The 17,536-nt window shown below is 39.9% G+C and overlaps 1 protein-coding gene across 1 annotated transcript in view; it reads right to left on the bottom strand.

Moving 5' to 3' along the window:
- Positions 1–17,536, bottom strand: part of Ankrd13c (ankyrin repeat domain 13C) — a 48,746-nt gene that overhangs the window by 24,927 nt on the left and 6,283 nt on the right. Inside the window, exons 2-5 of the mRNA XM_057793620.1 lie at positions 12,996–13,037; positions 7,810–7,914; positions 3,174–3,259; positions 1,890–1,935 (exon numbers count right to left, since the gene is read on the bottom strand). Coding sequence (XP_057649603.1) covers positions 1,890–1,935; positions 3,174–3,259; positions 7,810–7,914; positions 12,996–13,037 — 279 coding nt within the window. The remainder of the gene's footprint in view (positions 1–1,889; positions 1,936–3,173; positions 3,260–7,809; positions 7,915–12,995; positions 13,038–17,536) is intronic.

Genomic DNA, 17,536 nt, shown 5'->3' with positions numbered 1-17,536 from the left:
CCTGAGCTACACAAGATTGAATCTATCTAAAAGAGAAACAGAGCTCACGCAAAAGTGATTGATCCCAGCACTTGGGATCCCACACCTTTAATCCCATCACTAGGGAGGTGGAGACAGGAGTGATATGGCTGGGTGGACAGAATATAAGGTGGGAGGAGACAAGAGTTGTGCAGTCAGTCTGAGGACAGGATCATCAGCCCTTGGGTCTGAGCTCTGGCAGAGGTAAACGTCTGTCTAGGGGCTGAGAGCAGTGCTTCTCTGACCCTTCAGCTCTCACGCCCTAATACCCAACTCCAGGTGTTATTTATTAATCCATCCACTTCCAAGAGTAGCTAACTCCATCACTCCAGGCCGCTGTGTGATATACAAATGAAAAACACACCCTGAGGTCACTAAACGTTATTCAATTGTAAACAAGTGATCATGGGTCTTATCTACTAGATCCCTTAAATATCATTTGGAAAAAATAGCAAAAATGTAACATTTAAACAAGATCTCTGAAATGAGGCCACTAAATTTAAGTTTGAATCCCAGATACATACCCTTGCTCTTAGGCTGACTGACTCAATTTCAAAGTCTGTATAAGAGAAACCACACCATTTGCCCACCAACTTCTATCCTCCTAGGTGTGTACACATGTAAAGGTCAAAGGTTGATGGTGAGACAGGGTCTCTCAGTGAAGTAGGAGCTCATCAATTTGCCTAGAATGGCAAATCTCTGGACCCTCCTACCTCTACCTCTGCATGGGATAACAAGCATGCACTGCTGCATCCAGCAAAGAAATAGAACTCAGGTCCTATGCCTGAAAAGCAGGCACTTTACCAGCTGAGCATCTCCACAGACTCTCAGCTACATTGAGTGATGACCTACAGTGAGTGTGCACACCCAATGCACTGTAAAAGTGTAACTTGCATTAAAGGGTTTCAATATCAGAATGTAACTCTTCAAATTAAGTTATCAATCTTCCATGACCTCCAAACTGTAAAATGTCTATTATTTTTCTGCTACTACTGAATAGATGTAGCACGAATAATAAAGACCCAGAGGCAGACACTGGGGTTCAAGATCAGAGAAGCAAAGCAGCCAAATCACTAGAGACTTCTTACCTGTACGAAATCTTCAGACTGAAAAGAGAGTTCCTGTCTCATCCCCCTTATATTTCTCTCTAGTGCTGGTATGGCTGACAAGTGTAGCTAGCTTTGGACTCTGATCTTTAGGCAGGCTTTATTTATTAAAACACAAATAAAATGACACTATAAATAGTTTTTAGTAAGATCTAGAATGACCTAGTTATGGACAGTAATAACAAAATGTACTATATATTATAGAATATGAATACAGCACACAAATAAAACATATATTATTTAACTTCCAAACTACATACAATTATACAAAATGGAATATACTTCACAGTTTTGTCACTGCATGGCTTCAATAATTATTTTAGGGAAAAATATCACTAACCATTTAAATAACTTTATAATACAAATGTTAACTCAGATACTAGCAAAAATATGTTTACTGTATTAAGTATTAAATCTTTAATAAAAATAGAATTAAACTGGGCAGTAGTGGCGCATGCCTTTAATCCAAGCACAAAAGAGGCAGCGATAGACAGATCTCTGTGAGTTCGAGGTCAGCTTGGTCTATCAACAGAGCAAATTCCAGTGTACCACCTGGCCCAGCAATACAAAAGTTATTTTAAGTTAATTTTCCATCTTAAAAACTAGAATTTTGAGAGCTACTTCTCAAACAGGAAATGGAATATTACTCGTGGGTTTACAATGACTATGCTAAACACAATGGACATTTTCTCTAAATAAGTATCAAATATGTCATGCTAATATTTCTATAAATCCATATTTTATAACAAAACATAGCACTCTTACCCCAGCTTTGAAAATCCCAGTGAAGCTCTAGGTAAAAATCACCTAGCTGAGAAATATGAAAAATTATTAAATATACTTTAGTTTAGTTACAAGCTCTGATACTTATCATTTTGCACACACACACACACACCCCGGAAAAATACCTGATATCATTTAAGATCTAAAGACTAGAGGAGAAATGAAAAATTATTCTTCTATTTCTTATGTTTAGAGTTTGAAAAGAATGAAACTAGCCAGGCAGTAGTGACGCACACCTTTAATCCCAGCACTCTGGAGGCAGAGGCAGGCGGATCTCTGTGAGGTCAGCCTGATCTACAGAGAATTTCCCAGGACAGCAGGGCTACATAATGAAACCCTGTATGGAAAAACCAAACAAACAAAAGACAAAAAAAGAAAAAACAAACTGTCAAAATACCTTCGTAGAGCAGCAGCCTCAGGATGGGCTATCAACCATGATACCACGACATACCTCTTCTAGAGCACTTGCCTAGTTTACTAAACATAGTAACATCGTCCCAGTTCAATGAAAATGTTTCTAATGCTTCTACCAATAACACAACCACACATTATAACCCCAGATTTTTATTTCAATTACTTGATTTAAAAATGACTTTCACTGCCAGGCGATGGTGGCACAAGCCTTTAATCCCAGCACTAGGGAGGCAGAGGCAGGCGGATCTCTGTGAGTTCGAGACCAGCCTGGTCTACAGAGCTAGTTCCAGGACAGGTTCCAGAGCCACAGAGAAACCGTCTCAAAAAACCAAAAAAAAAAAAAAAAAATGACTTTCACCATTTAACTGATCCTTACTTTACTGGGGAGGAATTTAACTGCACTTTATTTTTTTATTTTTATTTTTTTATTTATTTATTTTTTTTGGTTTGTCGAGACAGGGTTTTTCTGTAGCTTTGGAGCCTGTCCTGGAACTAACTCTGTAGACCAGGCTGGTCTCGAACTCACAGAGATCCGCCTGCTTCTGCCTCCTGAGTGCTGGGATTAAAGGCCTGCGCCACCATCGCCCGGCCCGGCTTTAACTGCACTTTAAAAGACGAGAGGCTCAGAGGTGAAGAGCACCTGCTGCTCCTGCAAATAAAGACCAAGTTCAGTCCCCAGCAGCCAGGTAGAGCAGCTCACCACTGCCGGTTAACTCCAGTTCCAATGCCCTCTGGCCTCCTTGGGTACTGTACTTATCTACACATACTTACACGTGCGCATCTTAAATGCTTTTTAAACCCACACTTATAGTTACTGTTTAAGTAAAGAATCAGCAAAGAAGCCCGGCTTACCTCTTTTAGGGCTTTTAATAACCGAGGTCGTTTTTCTCCAACGCTCTCCCTGGATTGCTGCTTGAGTTTCCTTAGAAGAGCTGTGACTGAAGTTTAAAGAAAACAACTGATCAGTATTTTTCCTTATTTTTTCTATAGTTGTTAATTTTCTACAATGAATGTCACTGCTTTTTAAATTTTTTAAAATTTGCATATACTGGGGCTGGAGAGATGGCTCAGTGGTTAAGAGCATTGCCTGCTCTTCCAAAGGTCCTGAGTTCAATTCCCGGCAACCACATGGTGGCTCACAACCATCTGTAATGAGGTCTGGTGCCCTCTTCTGACCTGCACACATACACACAGACAGAATATTGTATACATAATAAATAAATATTAAAAAAAAAAAAATTTGCATATACTACTGGAAGTGTGTGTGTGAACATACAACATGTGAGTGCACCTTGATAATGTGTGGTGCATATGGATATAAAATGTGTATGCAAAAGTCATAGGCAACTCTGTGGAGCCATTTCTCTCCCTCTACCTTGATGTGGGTTCTGTGTGCTGAACTCAGGTTATCAAGCTTCAATTGCTAGGTGGCAAGTGTCTTTACACACTAAGTCATCCTGCTGGCCCTCGTTCCTTTTCTTTCTTCTTTCTTTAAAAAGAAATAAAAGTTGTAAAATTTAAAAAATCCGAGTAGCAATAAATAAAACTCTTGAATATGAAACTTTTTATAAGATTTTCTTATTTATGTGTATGTGAGGAGTGTGTGTGTGTGTGTGTCTTTGCACAGAGGAGTCCAGAAGAGTGTTGGATCCCCTAGAACTGGAGTAACAGGCATCTGTGAGCCAGCCCCTCCCCTATATAAGGGATAGGTCCTCTAAAAGAGCAGCAGGAGCTCTTACCTGCTGAGATATCTCTCCAGCCCCCAACACAAAACTTTTAAAAAGAACTTGACTAGTGGGAAAGAAATCCTAACATAGTAGTCTCAATTTATCTTTGCCTTTTTTAGTCATCTATTGACGGATTAACTGAATAAATCTTTAGAGACAAAAATCTAAAAACAAGTCAGGTGGTGGTGGCACACTCCTTTAATCCCAGCATTCGGGAAGCAGAGGCAGGTGGATCTCTGTAAATTAGAGGCCAGGCTGGTCTACAAGAGCTAGTGCCAGGACAGGCTCCAAAGCTACACAGAGAAACCCTGTCTTGAAAAACAAAAAAGAACAAAAACAAACAAACAAATCTGAAAACAACACACCCATAACAAGATCTCACAAAGTTGATATAAAGAACACTAGATAATTAATTAGAAATGTGCTGAATACACAACTGGAGCGCTCTGAAAATGTGTCACACACAAGAAAATCCTCCTCTCTTAAAAAAATATAAATGAAGTCTAAATGAAGAAAACTCAGGTCTAGGTAGACGGCAAATCAGCACAGATTCTGATATGCCGAAAATTTGACAGTGCCCAAGAGAATACTCAAAACTACCATAAAAATCAGTATCCCATGACACAAACTATAAACAAGCCTAGAGACCAAAGACAACCGGAGAACAGGACAACAAGGCATAGCTGTCTGCATCAGGAAAAGCTGGGAACTCTGGGACACAGGTTAAGATGAAATATTATATTCATTTTCTCCCTAGGCCATCATTGCTCACCAGGTAAACATAATTTTGTTTTTTCTTTTCTTTTCCCTTTTTTTTTTTTTTGTTTTTGTTTTTGTTTTTTGGAGACCTGGGCAACCTAGAACTCACTATGTAATGGACAATGACCTTAAGTTATGATCCTCATGTCTCCACTTCCCCGGTGCTCAAATGCCCAGTTTCAAACTCAGGGCTTCATGAATATTATATAGTCTATCAATTGAGCTACATTCTTAGTCCTGACTTCTTATTCTATAGCACAAAAATAGCGAAATTAGCAGAAATTAAATTTAAAAGACAATCACAAAGCTTTTGCTAATAATTTATAATAAATTTTCTGATTCTCCCAAAAAATGTAATCATCTATGCCATAGAAAATTTCAAGATAATACAACTAAGTGAAGACTTTGTTTGTTTAATTATTTATTTACTTATTTTCGGTTTTTTGAGACGGGGTTACTCTGAGTAGACTGCCTCTGCCTCCCTAGTACTGGGGTCAAAGGTGTTCACCACCACTGTCTGGCCTAAATAATTAAAAGCCATTTCCTTAAACAACATCACAAATACAACTTCACACTGACATTTCTAAATAAATACCATTGGTTCAATTAAGTTAAATATTTGAGTTTTCACTTCATTTTGTTGTTTGGGTTATTCATGAGGTCGTTCCTGACAAGAAGTACAAACTAGCTTGAAACTCACAAACTCCTGCCTCTACCTTCTATGTGCTGGGTTATTGAGAGCTAAATATTTATGTGATAGGTTACAGTGAAATATAAAATTGAATACAGAGATGTCCTGAAATTGGATTTCCATTAAGAAATATTTCCTGGCTCTTGTCACACATGACAAGCTCAAGATGACCAAGAATCATGCCTTTTTTCTTTAATGCAAAGTGGCTTTACACATATTTTTACTTTGATAAAAAATCCTTGGAAGTCTCAAAGTCCTCACTAGTTTCCCTTCAAAACAATCAAAGAAAGTCCTCAGACAAGCTACTACTCCATCCTTAGTCCTTTAATATGTACACTCTACCCTTGTCCCCTGAAACAATTCTATGACGAGGCCTGTTTCTTCATCTCATAGGGGTTTCTGATTTTGTTCACAAAGGACAACTGTCAATATGTAACAAAAAAATACCACGTGCCAATTTTGCTGTTAAAATTCCATAGAAGTCTCATCACATATTACATTTTACAGTCAAATACAGGCTCATCATTCACAGTTGTCCAAGCAATTCAGGCAACTCATATATGTAATATGTGGATGACATACAACTAAATCCCAAGAAAGTTTTCAGAAAAATCTAAAATTTAGCACAGAAGACTGAGTCCACACAGCAGCCTGAAAGTACAAAATGCTACATAATTCTTCAATAAACATGATTTTTCTACAAAGCTGTTTTAAATTGATTTTCCCACATGAACTATGAAGTAATAATAGTACCAGTCATCCAGATTAAATCCAGACAATTGCTTCCAATTATCCAGATTAAAGTCTGCAAATGTGATCTGGGTATCAGGCATGGTGGTTGTTGTGTAACAGTTTCTTTGAAGATTAAAACATTCCATCCTGCAGGAAATTTTTTAAGCAGGAAGGTAAACAATTCAGAATAGCTTCAGAAAGTCTCTGAAATTGAGCAGATTCACTCTAAGAGTAAGTAATAAAAGCTGAGAGTTCATCTCATATCTAGCTAAGTCAAGCTGCAAAGAAGATTCTCAGATGGAGGCTGGAGAGATGGCTCAGAGGTTAAGAACTCTGGCTGCTCCTCCAGAGGTCCTGAGTTCAATTACCAGCAACCATATAGTGGCTCACAACCATTGAGAATGAGATCTGGTGCCCTCTTCTGGCCTGTAGGAATACATGCAGACAGAACACTGTGTATATAATAAATGAATAAATCTTTTTTTTTTTTAAAAAAAAAAAAGACAACTCAGACAAGCAAAGCTGCAAAGACAATTCTTGACCAGCCACTCTCCTCCTGGAAGAAACAGAAACCAGCTGAGCTGCCTGGAAGAGGTTTAGAGCAACTGAGACACCTGGAAAGGACACTCTCCAACCTGCTGATTGCCTGCAGACTGTGTGCTCCAAGTTCTAAGCTTTGGGAGCTGGGGGGTGGGGGGACTTTGGTGATGCAGCTGTCTTTTGGGTCATTTCTGCTCCTTAAGTAACCCCTCACCTATATTCCTATAAGTAGTAACAATAAAACTCATTGGTTCACCAAACTGGACTGTAGCTAAGGAAAAAAATAGCCAAATTGTATGCTAAGGAGCTTCGGGAAGGCTTTAATGCCTAAGCAGCAGCAGCAGTTCAGAGAAGACACCCATGTAGAATAATAAACGTGAAGATGATCAAGCCTGACCCAGGGTGGGTAATTACCCCCCCAACCCTCCTTAGCCCCCCCCCCCCGCAAAAGGTTATACCGGGGATGGAGATAGTTTGTCCAGTCAGGAAATCCCCCAAGAGCCAGATATAATGAATGAGAAGGGTACAGTCACTGTGCCAATTCAGGGCCACTCTGACCGAGGGATCCAGCAGGCACAGAAGAGGAAAGAGTTCCCTTTAGCCCTGACTAGGTCTGAGCAGATTAAGACGGGCCCTGAATTTAATCGGGTGTGGAAAAACGTAGAGGCCCCTTCAAAGAGTTCCAAGATAATAGAAACATAATGGCTCAGAGACTAAACTAAGAGACAGCACAGTTCTTAGCTTTCAGGAAAGTCTACATCCACTGAAAGTAGATGAGTGCTGTTAGCACCATAATTTTTATTTCAATTAGTAAGTCAATGGTTAAGCAGCAATAATAATTTGCCAAAAAAGACAATTGATTCTTGACTTCAAAAAGAAAAACAGCCCTAGTACCACAACCACTCAATGCTTCAAGGAGGACATGAGCAGGCTTTCCCACATGACTCAATGTTCAAGTATTCCCAAGTTATGGATAATTCACGCGTGAGTTTGCAGACAACCTCAGCACATCAATCAGTATTTCTAAAGCACTGCTTACTCATCTGTCTGTCTCCATAGCTGATGGCTTCTGCCAGAGGGCTCCATCCCTGAGCATTTTTCACCTTTACGGGAGCGTTGTGAGCCAACAGTAAATGTGCACATTCTGCAACATAAAAATTAGTAATAATTATCAGACACGCAATTTTTAGAATATTTAAATATGAGTGTTATGCAAAAGTTCAAGAAACCAGATTACTACATTTGTGAAATAATACCATTCTATGTATAATTAATTAGTAATTTATAAACTCCCATGTATATAATCAGTTCCCCAGATTCAAAGGTACCCAACCTAGCTAAAAATAAATTGGATTCTCTCTAAAAATAAAGTACTGTTTTCTGTCTCCAAAGAATATTTGAAGCGAGTTTCCAAAGACTGCAAGCTAACCTATGAACCTCAAGAGTTACTTTATATAAATATCTACAATTCAACTGAGCATGGTGGTGCATGCTTTTAATCTAAGCACTTGGGAGACAGAAGTAGAGGCAGGTGGACTTCTCAGAGTTGTCTGAAGGCTAGCCTGGTCTGTACATCGAGTTCCAGACCAGCCAAAGCTACATGGTAAAACCCTGTCTCAAAACAAAAACAAACAAGAAAATATCTAAAACCCAGAAAGATCCAAAGAAGAAGTTGCATACCTGTCATGTCAATGAAATGTTATTTATTTCAGGAAGAAAAAAAAGTGTTTTCAAAAGAAAGCACACTGAGGGCTGAAGAGATGGCTCAGAGGTTAAGAGCATTGACTGCTCTACCAGAGGTACTGAGTTCAATTCTCAGCAACCACATGGTCGCTCACAACTATCTATAATGAGATCTGGTGTCCTCTTATGTGGTGCAGGCAATACATGCACACAGTACACTGTATACATAATAAATCAATCTTTTAAAAAAATGGATACCAGCCGGGCAGTGGTGGCGCACGCCTTTAATCCCAGCACTCGGGAGGCAGAGGCAGGCGGATCTCTGTGAGTTCGAGACCAGCCTGGTCTACAAGAGCTAGTTCCAGGACAGGCTCCAAAACCACAGAGAAACCCTGTCTCGAAAAACCAAAAAAAAAAAAAAAAAAAAAAAAAAAAAAATGGATACCATAGACCTTTATCTCTTTGTATGTAAGGGTCAATTTATAGCAATTTCCTCCCCGAGACTACTTATGGAACCTATCTTTATGGAAGATATCACTTGGATTTGTTTGTTTGTTTTTCAAGACAGGGTTTCTCTTTGTAACAGCTCTGGTTGTCCTGAAACTCACTATGTAGACCAGGCTGGCCTCAAACTCACTGAGATCCACCTGCCTCTGCCTCCCAAGTGCTGGGATTAAAGGCGTGCGCCACCACTGCCTGACTTCCTCTTTACAATGAGTTTCAATGTAGTCATATCTTAAGCACTGTTGTGCACACAGGTTTGAATTAATGATTACCAGGAAACTTTTTTTCCAAATTGTATATGTCTAAAATAAGCTACCTGTGGTCAGACTCTCAAAGTCTGAACCAATACTGGCTGAGAGATGCTGAACGGAACTACCTCCTGATCTCCCACGGATCATTACTCTGCTAGTGGTTGCAGACACACACGCGCACACACACACCCATTAAATACTTAACTAAAAGCCGGGCGATGGTGGCGTACGCCTTTAATCCCAGCACTCGGGAGGCAGAAGCAGGCGGATCTCTGTGAGTTCGAGACCAGCCTGGTCTACAGAGCTAGTTCCAGGATAGGCTCCAAAGCCACAGAGAAACCCTGTCTCAAAAAACCAAAAACAAACAAACAAACAACAACAAAAAAAAAACTTAACTAAGCAGTTACTATATGTCTATTTAGGTATTTTTTAGTGGTGGAGGCAAGCATCCCATCCCCAAGCTGCATCCCCAGTCATTCCTAACTACTAGAAACTGAAAACAGAAGTGAAGGAAGATAAAGTCTTATTACCAGAACTTTTATCCTATGAGGAAGACAAATCATTTTTTAAAAATGTACCAACTTTTTGAAAGAACATGGTGGGGTGAGCTAAATGGCTTTACTTTTTTTTTTTTTTTTAATATTTTTAAGGTCTATTTAACTTTATTTTATATGCATTGGTGTGAAGGTGTCAGATCCTGTAACTGGATCTTCAGACAGTTATGAGCTGCCATGTGGGTGCTGGGAATTGAACCTGGGTCCTCTGGAAGAGCAGTCAGTGCTCTTAACTACTGAGCCATCTCTCCAGCCCCCTTCAGCATTATTCTTGGTGATAGAAAGAATGACAACAGCAGAGAACTCCATTAGAATAAGATATAGACATTTCATTTCTCAAAGGCATTGAAGAAAGTCTCTTCAAAATATGTGAGAACATGTGATATAGAAGACTGATTATTTTGGAGAATGTGGTGGCTAGCCCTTTTAACCCCAATACTCTCACAGAGGCAGATGGATGCCTATGAGTTTCGGGCCAGCTTGGTCTACCATAATGAATTCCAGGCAAGCCAGGGCTACATAGTACAACTGTCTCAAAAAGAAAAAAAAAAAAAGATTCTTTTTTAATACACTGATAGCAAACTAAGTCTCCATAATGGGTTATAAAGACTCACAGTTCTACACACACTGCTAGAGAACTATGCGGTTCAAAGAGGAGCACTAGGGCTGGAGAGATGGCTCAGCAGTTAAAGCAGTTAAGAGCATTGCCTGCTCTTCAAAGGTCCTGAGTTCAATTCCCAGCAACCACATGGTGGCTCACAACCATCTGTAATGAGACCTGCAGGAAGAATACTGTATACATAATAAACAAATAAATAAATATTTAAAAAAAAAAAGAGGAGCACTACAGCAGGGACAGGAATGAAGGAAATGGTCAGAATACATGGAAGTAAGGGGTGAGCTCTTTTCAGAAAATTAACTTACTGCCAGTCAACAAGTGATGCAACCAGAGAAGCAGGTTACACCATCCAGTGTACTGGACAGAGGAAAAGCTCTCCATGAGCATTCACACGGTGTCAAAGCGTCACTCCAAGACTATTTACTAATTACAGTAGAATGTCTACAGCAGCCACACCTACAGCATCACCAATCAAGGGAGAGGACTTAGAAACTGACATGGAAAAGCACAATATGGAAAGTACAGCAGGCAGAACTTCCACTTGGGTGAACCCAAGCTGAGGTCATACTATGAAGAAGGCTTAAAGGTCAAAGGATACCCTTTGGATAATAAATATGGAATTAATTTTTATGGGTTTGTTTTTTGTTTTTTTCCTTGTGGGGGGAGACAAGGTTCCTCTGTGTAGCCCTGATTGTCCTGGAACTTCTTTATAGACCAAGCTGGCCTTGAACTCACAGAAATCTACCTGCCTCTGCCTCCCGAGTACTGGAATTAAAAGTATACAGAACCACTACCTAGCTGGAATTAATATTCTTTAATACTACCAGAAAAAGAAATGGAGAGAGGCTTCTTGCTCATCTTTTACAATTGTATTCTAAATGAGTCGGTGTGTTTGCACTCATTAGCAAAAAAGTCTTTTATTAGTAATTTATTTATTTTTATGTTCATTTGGTGTTTTGCCTGCATTTGTGTCTGTGTGAGGGTGTTGGATCCTAGTGTTACAGACAGCTGTGAGCTATCATGTGGGTGCTGAGAATTGAATGTAGGTCCTCTTGACGAGCAGTCAGTGCTCTTAAGCACTGAGCCATCTCTCCGACACACAAAAAAAGATGTATTTTGTTACTCGTGTGTGTGTGTATACATTTTGTGTCTGTGTGTGTATACCCATGGAGGCCAGAAAAATGTCAGATCTCTTGAAGCTAGAGTTATAAACTCTCAAGCCCTAAAGAAAACTTTTAATTTAAAACGCCTAATCTAAAAGTATCTTTTAAGGAACTAGAGTGATGGCTCCATGGTTAGGAGCACTTCCTGCTCTCCCAGAGAACCTGGATTCAGTTCTCAGCGCTCATGGTGGGGAGACCCACCTTTAACTCTGGCTCTATGGAATCTGACACCCTCTTCTGGCCTCCAAGTGCACCAAGCACAGACATGGTACACAGGTGTACATGCAATCAAAACACATACACATAAAATATAAAAACCATAAATGTTTTCAAAAGAGAATATCAACACTGTTTGTGGGTCCTATCTATTTAAGTCTGTCCCAAAATGAAGAAGTGGGAATATCAGATAACTGTGAGACACATCTCACCACAATCCTATGCTTGCCCCAGCTTCAAAGTCACAGCACAGGCTGGTTCATTAAGGCTCTAGAGTAAACTACTGGTTTTAGCAATTTGAGTTTTCTCAAATGGATTTTATCTGGAAACTCTATTTTCTTCTGGCTACTTATCAGTATTTCCTGAAACTAAGATTTTATGAAGTTTATGAACATGTATTCATTTATTTTATGTTTTTGCCTACATGTATGTCTGTGCACTATGTGCATGCTTGGTACCCACAGGCTCAAAGAAACAGTGTTAACAAATGGTTGTAGCCGGGCGGTGGTGGCGCACACCTTTAATCCCAGCACTTGGGAGGCAGAGGCAGGCGGATCTCTGTGAGTTCGAGACCAGCCTGGTCTACAAGAGCTAGTTCCAGGACAGGCTCCAAGACCACAGAGAAACCCTGTCTCGAAAAACAAAACAAAACAAAACAAAACAAAACAAAAAAAAATGGTTGTTAACGCCGGGCAGTGGTGGCGCCTTTAATCCCAGCAATCAGGAGGCAGAGGCAGGCGGATCTCTGTGAGTTCGAGGCCAGCCTGGTCTACAGAGCTAGTTCCAGGACAGGCTCCAACGCTACAGAGAAACCCTGTCTCGAAAAACCAAAAACAAAAAAACAAACAAACAAACAAAAAAAAAATGGTTGTTAACCACTATGTCACTATGTGGGTAATAGGAATTGAACCAAGTCCTCTGCAAGAGCAACTAGTGTTCTTAACTACTGAGCCATCTCTCTAGCCCTTGGTTAAGTAATTTTTAATGACAAAACCCTGGGGCCATCAAGATGGCTCACTGGGTGAAGACTCTTGCCACCAAACCTGATAACCTTACTTTGATCCCCAGGAACAACGTGACAGAAGAAGAGAACCAACTTCCACAAGTTGCCCTTTGATTTCCATAAACATACAGAGGCATGCATGAAATCACATACATACACACAAATAAATATAATGTTTTTAATGACAAAACTGATGTGTGAGTGAAGTTAAACATTAAAAGTATTTACTAACCTTTATTTCCTAACATCACAGCAAGATGTAAAGGAGTGTTTCCTAAAATTGAAAACAAAATTAAATTAGAATCCACAACAACAACATGAGTTTTATTTAAATGTGAGTTCAGCTCCTTCAGGATTGTTGTCACCAAACTCTAAGCAGAAATAACACGTTTGTTTTCTAAGACAAACTCAGAATGGGGCAAAAGTGAAGCTCTGAGTACCTTTCCTGCCCTGCCCAAAAGTAACCAGCAGGGCATTCACTCTCTGGGATGTTCCCACAGGCTTCAGATTCCTTTTGCTGCACATTTATCATATCAGTCTTTGTCCTTTTAGCAAATAATTGACATATCTACTTACTATGTAGACCAGGCTGGCCTTGAACTCACTATCTGCCTGTCTCGGCCTTGGCGTGCTGGGATTAAAGGTATGGACCACCATCACAGGTCAGATACATCTTTAGGTTTCCAGACTGCATGAACAAGTAGGTAGCACCATTCCACAGGTAGGGACCCTGAACTAAATAAAAGTGGTAAAGGAAAAGCCCCTTGAATGTGGAAATTCTCCTGTACCAGGTTCTTCAAACTGTGAGCAAGCAGCACAGACTGCTGCTGCCATAGCTGTAGCAGCTCCTGCCCTGCTATCATGCTCTCCCCAGCCTGGGCACAAAGGATACCCTTTCTCCTTCAAATCGCTTCCAAGGTATTTGATCACAACATGAAAGTAATTTAATACACCACCAATACTACTCAAGTTGGCCGAGTTAAAGCAGTCTCTGTGAAAATCCCCAGTAATATTTCTCGAACTGACAAGCTGGTATTAAAATTCATACGAAAATTTCAAGGAACCCAGAACATCATCAACTCAGAGTTGGCAAATGGCAAAGCTTTCCTGGACCCTAGCCACTATCTCTTGTGAATGGTTTATGGCTGTTCTCAGAACAGCCTGTAGAGCTGGCAAGCCTAAGAGAGTCACTTGTTGCCCCTGAAGTAGACCTGCTCTAACCAGCTATCTGCATTTGGTTTCTATGACAGAGCCTAGACTTTCTAGAAACCATCACATTACACTGTATTTAAATGTCCTCTCATAGCTAAATTTACTTAACTCTGGCATTTAGTATACTGTATTTTATAACGTCAGAATCATCAAAAATAAAAACTCTAAAACACCATATAATCAAACAATCTCACTCTGGAGTATATATCAAAGCAGTGGTTCTCAATCCTTTTGGGAGTCAAACAACCTCTTTCACAGGGCTCACCTAAAACCATCGGAAAACACAGATATCTACACATTACAGTTCATAACAAAAGCAAAATTATTGTTATGAAGTAGCAACAAAAATAACTTTATTTTTGTTGGGGGTCACCTCAACAGTAGGAATTGTATTATAGGGTCTCAATATTATCATTCTGTCAAAGAGACATCTGCACGCTTGTGTTTATTGCATTACAACAGTGAAGATACCATCAATCAAGTGTACACCAAAAAAAAAAAAAAAAAAGGACTTTTAAGAGGGCAGTGAAAATACTACTCTACCATAAAGGCTTTTCTCTCTTTTCTGTAAACATGGATAGAAGTGGAAGTAAGGGAGATAAGCTGGGAGCAACAAGCCAAACACTGCTGTTTTTACACTTGAGGAAAGCAGAAAAGCAAGGAACACAGCAGAAACAAACCCTGGTGCTCTCACTTACATGTAGATGCTCCAGGACATACTGAGTGAAGTCTCTAGAGAATAGGGAGGGGAGAACACAGGGAAACAGAGAGAGAGAGACAATGACACCAAACATAACTGAGGTGTCGTCTGGTACAATAAGGCAATGACAGACTAGAGCTATGATTCAGAGTAACTGAAGGTCAGAGTCTGATGGCTCCAAAGACATGGAAAATGAAAACATCTAAAGAGATAGAAATGCTAATTATGCTGACTCGGTCATTGAAGAATGCATATACGTATCAAATTATATTCATTTATTCCATAATTATGTGAATATACTGTGCCAATGGGGGGGACTTCTACTAAATAAGATTAGGACTTCAGAAAACTAAGTGTACTGTCCAAACTAATGACAAGAGCAGTTTACTTAAAATATTTTAATTAAAAATATGAATTTCTCTAAATGCTATACAAGAATGGAACAGATTTTAAGATCTATTTCTGCATTTAATTAGGAATAAAACATTTTTACCTACCCCTGAGCAAAGGATGAATTGCCATCATCAAAAATAAAAGCTGTTTTGAAGTATAAGAAGAAAATATAGTTTTACAAAGTCTTATTGTTGTAAAGAGAAAGAGTTTTCAGAGCCTTTTTTGGGTAGCTGTGGGAACTCTTCGACACTGTACTAAAACTGATTTGTTAAAGGCATTTACAATGGGAAATCCAAATTCTATCAGGATCTCTTACACTAAAACACGTTGGTTTCTTTTGTACTGTAGGTAGAATTTTTATTTTCTATTTCTTTCAAAAGACACTTTTTACAACATTTATTTGTGTATGTTATGTACATGAGTATTCTATTTGCATGTATGCCTGCATACATGAAGAGAGCCAGGGATTCCCATTATAGATAGTTGTGATCATCATGAGGTTCCTGGAAATTGACCGCTGGCTGAGTCATCTCTCTAGTCCACTGTAGGTAGAATTTTTATGGGGTGTGTGTGTGTTGCAAAGGACCAAACTTGGGGCTTCAAACACACTAAAGTCTAGTATTCTACCTATACTACACTCTAACCTGAGGAGACATTATAGAATACACAGCATCATGAAAAGCGCTGTCCAGATACTGATACATTCCAATAGACAGTACCAAACAGCATGTTCTATGTGACCGTGACCAGAGCAGTGGTTGTAAGAACTAGGAACCTGGAAAACTTAAAATGGCTGAGCTAAGTTTTCAAAATTCTAACTTTAACTTATTATTTACAAGCTTTTTTTATTTTTGTTTTTTTAAGTTCTTTAACAGTTTTTTTTGTGTAGCCTTGGCAGTCCTAAAACTTACTCTGTAGACCAGGATGGCCTCGAGCTCACAGAGATCTGCCTGCCTCTGCCTCCAGAGTGCTGGGATTTAAGATGTGGGCCAGCACCACTACCTGGCTAATTCTTCTTCATTTAATTAGCAGCAAACACTATTTTGTGCTGAATGGGATCAAGCTCACCCCATTCATTTACCAGAGAAACATCTGCCAAGCCGGGCGGTGGTAGCGCACGCCTTTAATCCCAGCACTTGGGAGGCAGAGGCAGGAGGATCTCTGTGAGTTCGAGACCAGCCTGGTCTACAAGAGCTAGTTCCAGGACAGGCTCCAAAACCACAGAGAAACCCTGTCTCGAAAAACCAAAAAAAAAAAAAGAAAAAAAAAAAAAAAAGAAACATCTGCCAAATGTCTAAATTGTCTATAACCCGTTGTCTTTTTTCCCCAAGAAAAAAAGTGTTCTGTGGGAAAAGGGTATGTAGTTCCTCTCCTCATAGCCAGTTTCAGAAATATGTTTCCCTCATTTCCCCTCAGCATGCAAAGGACATTGTATAGAGCGCCTGAATGGCAACAAGAGTCCCCAAAAGGCAGGCGTTCGTTCAGCAGGGCTTTTGTGCTCAGTGAACAGAAGGCAAGCGGTGACTTGTGTTATCATGAGACACTTTTGATCTGTACACCCTAATTATAGAGCAAAGCAAAAAAAAAAAAAAAAAGCCAGACCTAGTACAGCACTAAGTTGTACACACATACCCAAGTCCATATCCCCTCCACCCCTCACTTCCAGTAACAGCTATTTACTGTAGCAGCTATCCATGAACGTGTGCCTGCAGACACCTGCTTCATAGTCAGACCTCTGATGAAAACCACCCGATCGCATTCCATGTTGCTACAAGCAGACGCCTTCACAGGGTCTCAGCAAGCTTACAGCATGGCTGCCTCTCAAGTCTCCAAACTCCAGCCATATTTCCATTTTCTGCCCACTTCATCAGTGTTCTCCCTCTGAGTTCCTGATAGCAGTACCTTTACATTTACTTATCTCTGCTTGAAACTCTGTTTTAGACTCTGTTCGGCTTAACTCATTAGTGCCCCCCACATACACGCTCACTCGACATGACTCATTAACAGTCACACCACACATTCACTGCTTTGTCTACTGTCTGGCTCTTCAACTAGCATGGAACCCCACAAGAACAGGAATTGGGTTAGTCTGTTCACCTCTGCACTCCCAGCATCAAAAACACAGATATTAGAAGCTCCATGTTTATCTGTTGAATGAATAAATCAACCAATTAAAAAAAAAAACAGAAGCCATTAAGAACCAAGAGAACAATTTCAAATCTGTTTCTACTCTCAGAAACGCCTTACTGTAGAACAAGGCAGACCCCTCTCAGCTGTCCTTGAAAAGCAAACAAAAGAAGCACATATAAGGAGAGCACATGTAAGCACAGTACAGGGGTTTCCTAGAACTCCATACAATTCTGTAGAGCCTGCAGTAACGGCTGCAGATCTGTGCACCTAAAACTCTAGCAGATCCAGTAGTCCAACAATCTTGCCCTCTACTGTTCTGAGAGGCAGTATTTAAACAC

The sequence above is a fragment of the Chionomys nivalis genome, chromosome 18, assembly GCF_950005125.1.
Source record: "Chionomys nivalis chromosome 18, mChiNiv1.1, whole genome shotgun sequence".
In the NCBI taxonomy this organism is placed as follows: domain Eukaryota; kingdom Metazoa; phylum Chordata; class Mammalia; order Rodentia; family Cricetidae; genus Chionomys; species Chionomys nivalis.
This window is presented reverse-complemented; position numbering and strand designations above follow the sequence as displayed.